We start from the raw sequence: 12,439 nt of genomic DNA on the forward strand, positions 1-12,439 counted from the left end.
TTATTAGCTTAACTAACGTTTGTTAATAAGCACTAAACACCATTAAAAACAGCAAAACTGCAAATTTCAACTTGGGATACAAAAATCAACACAGTGAAGTAAATGCAAGTAAAAGCAGTGACATGAGGTCAATGAAAAATAAGAAACAACTTGTTTTTCCTGTTTTAACTGCAGAGGTGTATATCAAACATTGTGCCAAACAAATTTAAGTACGGTACAAACCACTTTAACCTCACGGTGGCATTGGATGGACACTTTAGGGGTCACGGACGTTTTTGTAATTCAGCCATAAACATGAATAAATGTGGCAAATTTCAGTGCAGAACAGACAATAATAAATACTTATCGCTCAAAGACACAATGTGAACCTCGTTCTGGCAAAGATGAACAAATGTATAGTCTGAAAACCATTAAATGTCAAACATTTCAACAAACTTTTCTTGCAATACTGGTCATAGAAGTAAGAAAGTGTTTGTTCGGAGAACAATGGTTTCTTTCCGTATTTCCTAAGTTCAGTATTCATGTTTATTGTTTTCTAGCTATATCAATATTGAGGTAGAAACAAACCCTGATGTAAATAGTTCTGAAAGCATGACTCCGTTCTTGTGTCATCGGTCCAGCTTAGTCCGGCCTTATGTGGCCTTATTGTACACTTTATAGTTTCTGCCTGGGGAGCGGGGCTGTGGCAGCGCTCTCAGATATTTGGCCTGGTTTACGTAGGTCTGGCGAGCTCCACAGCTGCTCTCACAAACAGAGTCTCCCGTGAAAATAAATGCTGCGTTCCATCAGACCAAAGTCGATGTTTACGTCAAGTGAAAACAAATCAGCAGTGACCTCATTACAGAAAATAATGTTTTTAAAGCTTTTCCTAAATGTGAGATGCTGTTACATTGATTTGTATTTGGTTTTTTTTTTTTACTTGAAGAAGTAAAACCTTGCAGTAAAAATAACCAGTTACCAGTAAAGATTCTGGTATTGAATAGTAAAATGGGAATTATAAAAAAAGAAAAAACTGAATTAAAAATATTGACAGTAAATTGTGGATAGTCACCCCTCTGTCAATGGATGCTCTGTATGTATCATTTGAAAGTGTTGAAGTGGAGATCATTTTAATTATTTCATATAGAGTAAGGTAGTAAACGATGCACTATATTTTATAAGGTTCTCATAGGAAGAATATTTGAAGAAGTATTTAAATGATGTACTCCAATACCATACTAATACTACAATGTACTGTAAATACACCACAGGTAAGAGCATAGCCTCAGTACACGAGTCTTATCAGCATTTAATTAAAATTAAAATATTGGAGTTGAGGTACTCATTAGGACGAAAGATAACCTGTGACTTCATATTGGCTCATTATTACTTTAGCATTGAGGTGAAAGCTACATTTTTGATGTTGTATATGTTTGAAACTTAACATAGGAAGGTACGAAACGAATGGTCATAGATGTTGAATATATGCAGTGGAGTAAAGGTATAAAGAAGCATGAAGTTGTAATGGTTCAGTAAAGATAAAGTTCCTCAAATTTATTCTTAAGTACAGCAACTATCACGAACTTTAACTCGTTTGACGGTAGAAAGAGTCCACAGGAACTGCATGTTCCATTTTCTAGAATAAATGTTTGTTTTGTCAGATTAGACTTTATTCAAGTATGTGATGAATTTATTAGTTCAAAGGGATCCAGGTCCAAATATTTTGAAATCTGTTTTTAGGTTGTTTTTTGTTTTTCAAAAATCCCCAAAGAAACAAGGAAGGTAAATAATAAACAGATAATGGAGATAATGGATCTTGGTGGGACTTCAACATCATGCAACTTTTCGTGTCAACACCAAAAGTCCCTCAGTGACACGTGGACTCACACAAACCCGGCGCTTCACGTCCTAGCCTCATTTCTGCTGCTCTAAAACAGGATGACACCTGCGCCCCTGCGGACAGAACCAACCCCCTTTTACCGGAAAAGACAAACATTAAAAGTTACACAATGAGGCACTGCGCCTGCTAATACTCCGTAAAACGGGTTCCTGTCCTCTTACCCCTCCAGACTGAACTTGAACGTTTGGTGGGAGCCGGAGGTTGGACTCTTTGGCAGCAGAGTCATGAGATGCCTTTGCCCCAGATTCCCCATTTATCTTTGAGCTCACTGATGTGCATGAGTGCCCTGCATGCTGGGTTTTTCCACTGGCTATTGGCGAGAGCTTGCACACAACATTGTATCTGCATGCAATTTTTAAGATGTGGATGACGATTGAGCAACGCAATGGAAGTGCAGTAGAAATTTAAACTGAACTTATACTCGTTTTTAATGCACATCTTCACCATTTTTGCTACATAAATTTACCTCCATAAACGTCCTCGGTGTGACGATCTCGAGCGCTGATATTTTTTTGGTTTTTAGTGTTGGATGGATTTGACCAAACAACTAAACAGCAGACTAAGACTGACATAGGAAGACTTCCCTAAAAACTGAAGGCTCTTACCAATATTCAGTTATGTCGGTATGACCGTGAGTTTACTGATCCTGTTATCTTGCGCAACTGAAGTTTTGGCTCTGCTCTTGTTCTGTCAACTGAACCACACCAACTCATGGTTTGTTTACTTCTCAAAAATGGATTCACTTTTTAGTTCCTATAGTTTTCCCCAAAAAGTCCACCAAATTCATTTATTTGCATCAATGTCTTATAGGTTTTCTAATATGAAACAGTGTCAGAAAGACGACAAATTTTCTCAGCCTTCCAAAAATCACTGTTAAAAAAGGAATCAGTTTTATGACATGACAACATGTTTATGGAAGCGTCACTGTTTTGGTTATAATAAGAACATTTTCAAGATTAGGAGAGCTTCATCGTCGTGGCGATAAACATGTGGTTGATGAGCCGTTCTCGTGCTTTTTAAAAAGTCGGATGTTTTGTTGACCCACCCATCCAACCACACCTCCTCCCTACACAGACTGTGTTTCTCTAGAACAATTTCCTCTGATTTCTTCCTTTATAATTTATTTTGGCACGTCGCAATACATATCGTTGAATCGTCAGCATACATACATTCTGCATTGTAAAACTGTAAAACGTCTTTGTCAAATGAGTCCCGGACAGAACAACTGCAACTGTAAGTCTCAGGCTGGAAAATGCATCATCAGGGTGTGAATTTAAGACAAAATAAAGACACAAAAAAATGAGACGGTCCCTCAGAGTGGACAGACCTCCTACAAGCCCAACGGTCTGCCCCGCTCGTCCTTAAACTTTGCACAGAGCAACCCAGCGTGGCCTTTGGAGTAATAAAAAAAGACCTGAATGATGGGAGACCCGCGTCAGTGAAGTGACACGGGTGTGTTTATTCTTGGCGGGGATCGCGGGACGTTTTTAGACCCGAATGCCTTCCCTGACACGCCGGCAGGAACAGGGCAGCTTTGGCGGGAGGCCGGCGTAGACCGAGCCGTTAGTAAATGACTAGATTCAGTTGAAGCTTGACATGAATCACGTCTCAGGTCCTTCTGGATGCCAAAAATGTTTGTCCTAGTATGTGTCTCTCAGCAAGCTGTTCTGGAACTGTTTGACTCTCATGTTTGAACGGGAAGATAATCCGACAACCAGACTTTGTTCAGTCTATTCTTAGCTGTCCGTGTACACATTGCAAAATGTTCCCTGCATATAATTTCAAAGAAAAGTCAATTCCAGCGCATTTATTGATCGTTCTAACAGTCACCAGTGATGCATGTCTTCACAGCAATCTGAACATTTTAATGTGAAATATAATGATAAATTCTTAATATATGAGAATGATATCTAATAAATGATGATTCCTTATGAGAAATTTGCTAATTTATTGCGAGAAACAAAACAAAAAAACTCAGCGTGCAATTAAACATTTTCTCTTACTGTGAATCTACTGCAGGATTTTAAACCCTTTTTGTTTTATTTTGTAAATAGCACTAAGAAATGAGGGCATTTCATTTGATTATATATGCATGTCTCTCCTGACACGTGAAGTTTTGTTGTTTTAAAATAAAAAGACAGTTTAAAGTGCAGAAACTGTGACACGTGCATATGAAGGAAAACACATGATCTCAGGGAAGCATTAAACTCTCTCCTTGCAGAATTTGTTACAACAATGTGATGAGACATTTGAATAGTGTCTCTTAAAACAATTCCAGCGCAAGAATTAACAGCAGCAGGTGGACGGCTTTAAGGTCAAGTTGAGCAGTTATGAAGGTGACGGACATTTTTGCAGGTTTGTAGTCGCGTCACTGACCAGAGATCTGCTTTCAGTGAATTTATGCACAAATATAACCAAAAACAAAGTTTACAGCACGTGTCCTTTGTAGTCGTTGATCGTCCTGACCGTCCTAACCTTTACTCGCTGTTACTGTGTTTTTTCCAGAAGCTGGTGACCCACATTGAAGCTGAGGTGAGGCCTTACGTAAACTGTATTATCACCTGCATTAATCGCTTCTAATCATGTCAAAGCTAAACAGATTAGATGTGTTTAGTAAGTAGGCTGCATGTGTTGCCTCACTGAGTTACGAAGCAGCTGGTCTGTAGTGAATCTGTAGTGAGGCGCATGTGAGGCACAAAACAAGTGCATAACAGTGTTTTCTGAAATAATACTTGTGCTTCTTTTGGCATCTATCTATCTATCTATCTATCTATCTATCTATCTATCTATCTATCTATCTATCTATCTATCTATCTGTCTGTCTGTCTGTCTGTCTGTCTGTCTGTCTGTCTGTCTGTCTGTCTGTCTGTCTGTCTGTCTGTCTACTTGTCTGTCTATCTATCTGTCTGTCTGTCTATCTATCTGTCTACCTATCTGTCTATCCGTCTATCTATCTATCTATCTATCTATCTATCTATCTATCTATCTATCTATCTATCTATCTATCTATCTATCTATCTATCTATCTATCTATCTATCTATCTATCTATCTATCTATCTATCTATCTATCTATCTATCTATCTATCTATCTGTCCATCTAAAATTAGATACATAGATGCTGTCTGCAAGAATTTTTATTTTTTATTTTTCAAGTCATATGAAGAAATAGATGAAAAAACTTTTTACACAGTTGAGTTTTTTTTTCCAAAACCTTTGGTCATAATAAAAAGATAATATACACAAGCAAAAAAAAAAAAAGTCTATCTATAGATTACAGCTTCAAAAACACCATCATCATCATTGCCACCACCTTTCATCTCCATCTCCGGTGATGGACTATGGGATGGGTGGCAAGCTGACGGTGCGGGAGGGGAACGGGGTTTAGGAGGAAGCAGGTGGAGCGGTCGATGTCTCAGTCTTTCCACTGTCACTGCTTTTACTGAGCTTTCGGTTCAGAACCATTTCCCGGGCGATGCAGGTCACCTGACCGTCGGCCACTGTGTAGGTTTTACTCCTGCAACACAAACGAAGCCACATTTTAACCTCCCACAACCAAAAAAAAACAAAACAAAAACAAACGTAACGACTTCAGATTAACTTGTGATGTAGTTCAATTTTTTTTTTTTATGTGAACACACTCACTTTTGATTTTCAGATGCGTTCTGCATGCCGGGCTGGTTCTGTTTTGCAAAGAAAAACGAAGTCCACCAGTGGCCAGAGTCTTGCCTTGGAAGTCCTACAAGGAACAAAAGGTAACTTTACTTATTTTGCTTTGGGATGACGCCACTTATTTTTTTGTTTGTTTGTTTGTTTTTCTTGTACATTTTCAGAATAAAACCAGGTTCTTCTTCATACCTGGGTGGTGTGGAATGACCTCTCCTGTGTACTCGGCACTGCCACAAGAGCTGTTACTGGAGGTGGATCCGAGACGCCCTGGAGGAGAGACGTTTCTTTTAGTGGGGGGAAAAAACAACAACCATATCGTGTGCTGTTTACGCCCGTCACTGAAATGAGTGCACTATAAATGCACTGGGGCCTCTTCTGACTCACTTCTGTAGTAATCATGGGTGGCTATGAGGGAGCCACTTGATGGAATTGCTGCCATTTTCTCCGACCTCAAGGTGGAAAACCGCTCAAAGATGGAAGATGGTAACCTGAAAGAGAAGATGAGGCGTTATTAGACTGGGAAGAAAAAGGGAAAAGGACTCTACCACCTTCTCACCGTCATTTAAACAATTTTTTTTTTTTTTTTTTTAGCAATTCCATCTAATTATATATTCCTCAAATGTTATGCATCTTGTTACTGCTGTCACCACTGCATGTAAGTAGTGCAGTGCTTCAGCAGCTGTGCTGCATTCATTCATGCTGCAGAGTGATGAAGCAGAAGCAGCTGCCGCTGAGAGTCCTGTTTCCCATGAGTCAAATAACCAGAGTGCGTGTGAGAGCATGAAGTCAGATAGCGTTATGCATGAGCTGGCTGCATGACCGCAGAAGTGGCAGGCAGAAGATTGCGCCAGAGTTCATGTCAGTTTTCCTGGGAGATGTCCAAGTCGGACATCACCGAGGCCTCTACCCACATTTTATGGAGGTCAAAAACAACAAAAAAATCATCATTTTTGAGGATATATTAAATGCACAGCAAAAAAAAATGTGTTGTATATTAAAAAAAAAACAAATCTACTTATATCTAGCAAATATAAAATGATTACCAGTGGGTGGGGAAAAAAAAAAATATATCAGAGTGCCTTGAATATATTGACGGTCTGGAGAACCGGTTGAAGGCTGTGAAGCTCAACACCAGGTGGCTTTGCGGATTTCAGGGAGCAGACAAAATACACGTCTGCGCTCCATAACCCAGATAGAAACAGCAGCTGGTGCACAAACAGTGGCCACAAGGCCATTTTTACATACTAATTAATACTTACTGCATGTGCGTGGGATCATTTAAATAAGCAAAACCTTGTTTTTCACTTGTGCAAAAGCTACATTCATATTTTGGGGTTAAGTCAGAGAAATGTGAGGGGGAAAACTAAGCAGGACTTCTAACCTGTTCTATTATGAATTTTGAAAAGATTCACTAAACTTTGTACGTAAAATGTTGGTTTTACATCCACAATTAAAGAGTTTTTAAACGTTAAAAAGCACTGAGTGGTGTTATTTTTTTTTTTGACCTACCTTAAAGAGCTGGATGATGTCGGCACCGGATGCGGACGGCTGGAAGTAGAAGACGCGCAAGTTGTTACCAATGGCCCATTTGTGTTTGAACTACCTTTGTTGACTCTCTTGGTCTCTGCACGGGCTTGAAGCCTCTCAGCGCCTTTTTATAGGAGCTGGCCTTGGCGCGTGCTGCGGTGGCACGGGGCGGGGAATGTGACCGCTCGAGGACATCAGATGAAAAGGATGCTTGGAGAGGCTTTAATTAATTAGCGCTCGGTTCATGTAATAATTTTTTTTTTTGTGTAAGTTACATTTAAATTAGTAACACGGGGACAGACGAGCGGTTTTAAACGTTAAAAAAAAAAAAAAAAACTTTCCCAAGATTAAAACTAGTAACCCAACTAGTGTCTGTTTTGTAGCCAGGGTTTAAATTAATCGTGATGCGGCCGGTGCTCACAGCTCCCTGGTGGTCTAGTGGTTAGGATTCGGCGCTCTCACCGCCGCGGCCCGGGTTCGATTCCCGGTCAGGGAACTAAGCTTTTTTTTTTTTTTTTCCTTCTTCTATGTTAGATCATTTAGATTTGGTGTGTTTATGATGCATTTCTTAAGGCCTTTATTTTGGGTGTCGATGAATTAAATGGTGGTGTACAAGCGGTCACAATCAGTCGATTTAAAAAAAAAAAATGATGCAGTGCAGTAGGGGGCCACCTGTAACCAATGTGTATACGACAAATGAAACTGTTCAATGTGAAGTCTCTAGCGCCACCCGAAGGCTCGTACGAAATAAGGCCATATCTGACACTTACCCAAGTTTTAGAAACATTCTCACAGCATTAACAGTCAAAATAACAGTCAAGTTGGATTAAAAACAACTATGCTGTGTCCATCAATGACAAAAGACTGCACACCATTCTATTTACTTTAATTGAAAAATCTTAAAATACAAAAACTACTAGGTGATTTCAGAAGATTGGTTTACTTCCCTCATTTCAAAATAAACATTTATGAAACATAATGGGTATTATATATTAAGAGATCATTTTACAAGAGTAAATAAGTTTACATTACAAATTTAATACATTATATTAGTCACTCTGTATTAATTAACTGCCAGAAACAACAGTGGAAATATTCACACAGACAAGGGAGAAAAAAATAGCATTCTTTCATAACTTTACAAGGTATGAAAATAAATATTTGTGTAATGTTAGACGTGTTCATCTCATGTTTGGCGTGAGGATCTTCTTTCAAACCCAGAGGTGTCTCCGTTATTTGTCAGAGTGCCAGTCATCTTATCCTTTGAATTCAGAAAGGAAACAAGCGATGAATACTCAGACAGAAAGCAGACTAAGTGAACTGTGTGTTTGTCCCTGCTACCTTAATAAACTCACCTTCACGTTGCCGACCATTTCCTCAAAAGACTTGAACGTGTTGGAGTGTCTAGGCAGGAAATTCGGGGACCAATTAAAACCCAATCACAGTCGGAAGCTCGGTAATTAAAGAGACAAATAGTTGTGGTGTTTTACCTCATAGTCGGCACACTCATGGTGTGGCTCAGCGGGCTGGGTAAGGGACAGAACAATGGGAGTGTGAGCATTGTGAGTGACAAGGCTTAAAAACAAATATACAATGATTCAGCTGAAACATAAAAAATACATTTTAATTTAATATATCTTAAGTAAAGGCTGAATTTTTTTAATATATATATATAACCAATGCTCGTTTATGTGATTTGCAAATGTAGATAGATGAAAAAAAAAGCCTTTCTGTTGTGCTACGAGTCCAAATATATTGAAGCTCTACTGAAAAGCCCTCTGTTCAACTTTTCAAATTTGTAACTTTTTATTTTTTATTATTATTTTAATCAATTCATAATTTCGTAAAAACACGTGTAAAAAAAAATATCAATACGACCATCGCAAGTTTCCAAAAATGAACCCAGGGTGTCTAAATACTTGTTTTGACTGAGCAACACTTCACATGTCAAACATATTGGATATAAGAGAATAGAAAACAGGAAACGGCAGCAAACAGCAACAATAACATTTTTTAATTGTTGATGTTAATTTGTGTTTGCTGCCATACACCTGATTGGCTAATACACTAAATTGGCCCTTATCCAGTATATTCATGTCAGTTTGTGTGGCCATCTCACAGCTACTACAGTTGTGCCAAAAGAAAAGTCACTTTAAGGTCGCCATATTTTACTCTAAAATTAGGACCACTTAAAGACAGTTATTGGAGCTCAGTTTGGTGTTGCAGATCTTACCGCGGTGGGCTCGGAAGAGGAAGAGCTCTGTGGAGTTTGCAGCAAGAAGATAAAGACAAGACACACAGATTACGTCACATCAGCTTCTGTTTCCACAAGAACGACAACGACAGACTGATCAGCTGCTGCTTCTGATAACCAGAATCACTAATGTGATTGGATTATGGTTGTTTACTTGCAACAACACGAGAGGCTTTCAAACGTGAGGTAATAACTCCGAACAAATCAGACCCTATTTCGTACCACCGTTAAATAGTCCTGCAGAAGGAAGGAAGGAAGGAATTAAACACTCCACAGACAGTTTTCGAGCCTCGAGGGGGACAATCTGCCATGTAAACAGATTTTTGGTGGAGCATATCTTAAAAAAAAAAAAATAAATCCTGCAATAAAAGGTTACAATGAGGGGATGCTGTTTGCTCGCAGCTTCGAAGGGCAGGAAGTGTTGTGCTGTACAGTAAATCAAAGAGGCCTGGTTTAAGTTTTGAGATCTTGGATCCAAGTAGAAACAGATGAGACATAAATAACAACAAAAACATAAATAAAAGTGATTTATAAATCTCTGGCTTTTAACTTCCATTCTGATTTATCTAATTTTCAACAAATTATTACATGCATTAGTTGGAGATGTGGGCTTTTTATGCCTGTGTTTGCTGACCCATAATAAGCACGGTGTGCATTTCAAACCATCCTTTGACATATTGCCCACTTGACATGACTCTGTTGGCCTCATGTCTGTCCATCTGCCTCCCTGAATCAGCCAAAGACAGCTTTTCCAGCACCTTGATGGTCACTTTTGCACTATTAAGTCTCAGTACATTTTCACTCTACATATCTAGAGCCTGAAGTTTTATTACTGAGGTGAATCCCAGAGAACTAAAACTACAATCTCAAGCTAATATATTTTGCTCACTTTGTTTTTTTTGTTTTTTTTTTTTTAACTCATTATTGAAACCCTTTTGCTTTTCTTTTATAAGATTAGGAGCCAGTTCATGGTATACCTCATCTCTGCCAGTCTCCTGGTTATGGCCACACCCATGCCGGACAGTGCAGCAGAGGTCACCTGGCCTGCTTGAGAGAGACTATCCCGTGTCCGCAAATATCTGCAGGTAGAAAGGAGTAGTAGAAGTCAGGATTTGTGTGAAGACAGGTCACCACGTTGCCATATATTACACAACAGGTGAGTGCACAAAGCTATGAACTCAGACGTAGTTAATAAGCTAATGTACGTCAGTGACGACTGTCCATCTGGCAGCAGGAGATCCCTTGCTCACTTTGTTGCAAACGAGTACTTCAGGCTACTCCTGCTGTTGCCTGTTAATACTACTGCCTTCCTGTGCTAAGTCAGGCTGTAAGGCTATTAACGGGGCACCGATCCTATTTGTCACGGAAAATCCCATCACTTGTTTTTTTTCCTTCAATATGCGAGTACAGGACGTAACGTTGGGAAACCCTTTGCGCCATGAAGCGTAGTACAACTTTTTTTTTTTTTTTAACTTTCTGGTTATGATTGAAACATTAAGAGCAGCACTCACGCGCTGGAGTGGCTGATGTCATCGAGAGTGGCAGAGGCTGTCAGGTATCTGAAAGGACAGAACATGCACAGGTCGACAGATTATTACGCTGATTTAAGAGTCGAAGCAACGGCAGTCACGAGTGTGCTTTTCCTGGTTATGTAACCATGTCACGTTAAGACAATGCGTGGCAAATCCTCTGCCAGAACAGAGGTTTTTAAGCCTTCAGCAAACATCACGACAGTAGTCCAAAGTGCACTTACGGCGCCGAGGTCTGGACCTCCTGCCAGCCTTTGGATAGGTTCTGTTTGATGTTACTGAGAGGACTCATTCCCAGCTGCCTCCTGATGTCTGATGCATATTTTTCTTTGGCCATAAGGACCTGCCTCAAGGTCAGAATTTCCTCCTCCATCTGTGTGAAAGTTAAAAAAAAAAATTTGTTTTTACTCAGTACAGACAATGCAAGCAGAAGTATACTACACATGTTCACTGTTTTACAGCCCGCTTTTGTGGCACCTCATGTCCCAACAGCCCAAAGAGCTGCTTTACCTTTGTGAGTTCAAAACGTAGACAGTCCACATCCTCATCTGTTAGATCCGAGGGCGAACCATTCGCTATTACCCTTGTGGAGAAGTTCACGGGTGAAGTAGTCCCACCATAACCTTAGTGAGAGACATGAGGAACATATTATAAAAAATTTAAAAAAAATATTAGACAAATACAAATACCAGACGGACAGATTCGTAGCATTAAAGTAAGTAAATAGGAGCAAGTAATACATCACGGATAAGACCCTTAGATTACGGTGTGAATAAATCTAAATCATGGATAAAGAAGCTCAAACCGGAACCTTCCACGGAGTGATTGGGGAAATATGAGATAGCAGTAAGGTGGGTAAATAAGAACAATTACATTTAACTATTTATTTGTTTAATGGTTATTTGTATAGGGATAAGTATGTCACGTGAACTGATGCAGCACAGCATATACAGCCAGTGGTAAATCAGATAAGGGACAGCACTAAAAAAATAATAATAATAATAATAATAATATACTGCGTGTATATTAAAACGCACAACACGCTTACATTAAAAAAAACAACTAATGCAAATAACATATATAACACAAATATATGTTAATTATATATATATTTTTTTAAAGTCCCAACAAAATATCCCGTAAGTAGATATATAAATTGCGAAAAAGCAGAGTACATTAAAGCGATTATTCTAATAACAGATATTATTTAGAAAATAATAAAAATAAAAAAAATAAACACCGGAGCTGTCCTCGGTGCTGAACTCTGAGGCTAACGAGCTAGCAGGCTAACGACCTAACGTCACCTGTTGCACACGATGCTAACGTCAGCGAACATTTAGCCGCAGCACAAAGTCGCCATAAACACGTTGCGCCGCCGACTGAAGCTCTTAACTTATCTGTCCGGTACCGTGTAGACGATGGAAGATGTTTCCTACCCTGTTGGTCCATCGCTGCCACTTTTTTTTTTGTTTTTTTTGGACCGAGCTGCTTGTTTGTTTGTTCCCATTCACTTCCAGTCAGGGACTAGCAGGACGCAGTCAGGATCACCGAGGATATAAATGGGCTCACGCGCACGCGCACGC

The 12,439-nt window shown here is 39.3% G+C and overlaps 2 protein-coding genes and 1 non-coding gene across 3 annotated transcripts; 1 reads left to right on the forward strand and 2 right to left on the reverse strand.

The window, feature by feature from the left end:
* Positions 1–3,671: 3,671 nt before the first annotated feature.
* On the reverse strand, positions 3,672–7,167 carry ppdpfa (pancreatic progenitor cell differentiation and proliferation factor a). Its single transcript, XM_069704258.1, has 5 exons — positions 7,056–7,167; positions 5,931–6,034; positions 5,736–5,813; positions 5,523–5,616; positions 3,672–5,394 (listed from the first exon to the last, which is right to left on the reverse strand). Exons 2-5 carry the CDS (start codon positions 5,983–5,985, stop codon positions 5,262–5,264), a joined length of 360 nt encoding a protein of 119 aa, XP_069560359.1. The 5' UTR covers positions 5,986–6,034; positions 7,056–7,167; the 3' UTR covers positions 3,672–5,261.
* Positions 7,168–7,497: 330 nt separating this feature from the next.
* Positions 7,498–7,569, forward strand: trnae-cuc (transfer RNA glutamic acid (anticodon CUC)). The gene has a single exon. It is a non-coding gene; the product is annotated as a tRNA-Glu (tRNA).
* A 379-nt stretch (positions 7,570–7,948) lies between these two features.
* On the reverse strand, positions 7,949–12,392 carry LOC138624181 (tumor protein D54-like). The gene is made up of 9 exons (XM_069704162.1): positions 12,293–12,392; positions 11,367–11,479; positions 11,081–11,229; positions 10,839–10,886; positions 10,305–10,406; positions 9,307–9,333; positions 8,564–8,599; positions 8,429–8,477; positions 7,949–8,334 (listed from the first exon to the last, which is right to left on the reverse strand). Exons 1-9 carry the CDS (start codon positions 12,303–12,305, stop codon positions 8,260–8,262), a joined length of 612 nt encoding a protein of 203 aa, XP_069560263.1. The 5' UTR covers positions 12,306–12,392; the 3' UTR covers positions 7,949–8,259.
* Between the last annotated feature and the right edge of the window lie 47 nt (positions 12,393–12,439).

Source organism: Brachyistius frenatus, unplaced genomic scaffold (assembly GCF_029030835.1).
Source record: "Brachyistius frenatus isolate BFR_SWC_R1_liver_20210118 unplaced genomic scaffold, ASM2903083v1 Contig_50, whole genome shotgun sequence".
Classification (NCBI taxonomy): Eukaryota; Metazoa; Chordata; class Actinopteri; family Embiotocidae; genus Brachyistius; species Brachyistius frenatus.

What these genes read in the sequence shown, in the direction of transcription:
- ppdpfa (XM_069704258.1), bottom strand. Translation starts at nt 5,985, where the DNA reads ATGGCAGCAATTCCATCAAGTGGCTCCCTCATAGCCACCCATGATTAC. An exon ending in CACCCATGATTACTACAGAA is followed by an intron (nt 5,814 to 5,930) that starts GTGAGTCAGAAG and finishes TCTCTCCTCCAG; the next exon opens with GGCGTCTCGGATCCACCTCC. An exon ending in GGTCATTCCACACCACCCAG is followed by an intron (nt 5,617 to 5,735) that starts GTATGAAGAAGA and finishes TGTTCCTTGTAG; the next exon opens with GACTTCCAAGGCAAGACTCT.
- LOC138624181 (XM_069704162.1), bottom strand. An exon ending in TACGTTTTGAACTCACAAAG is followed by an intron (nt 11,230 to 11,366) that starts GTAAAGCAGCTC and finishes ACTTTCACACAG; the next exon opens with ATGGAGGAGGAAATTCTGAC. An exon ending in AAATGGTCGGCAACGTGAAG is followed by an intron (nt 8,335 to 8,428) that starts GTGAGTTTATTA and finishes CTGAATTCAAAG; the next exon opens with GATAAGATGACTGGCACTCT.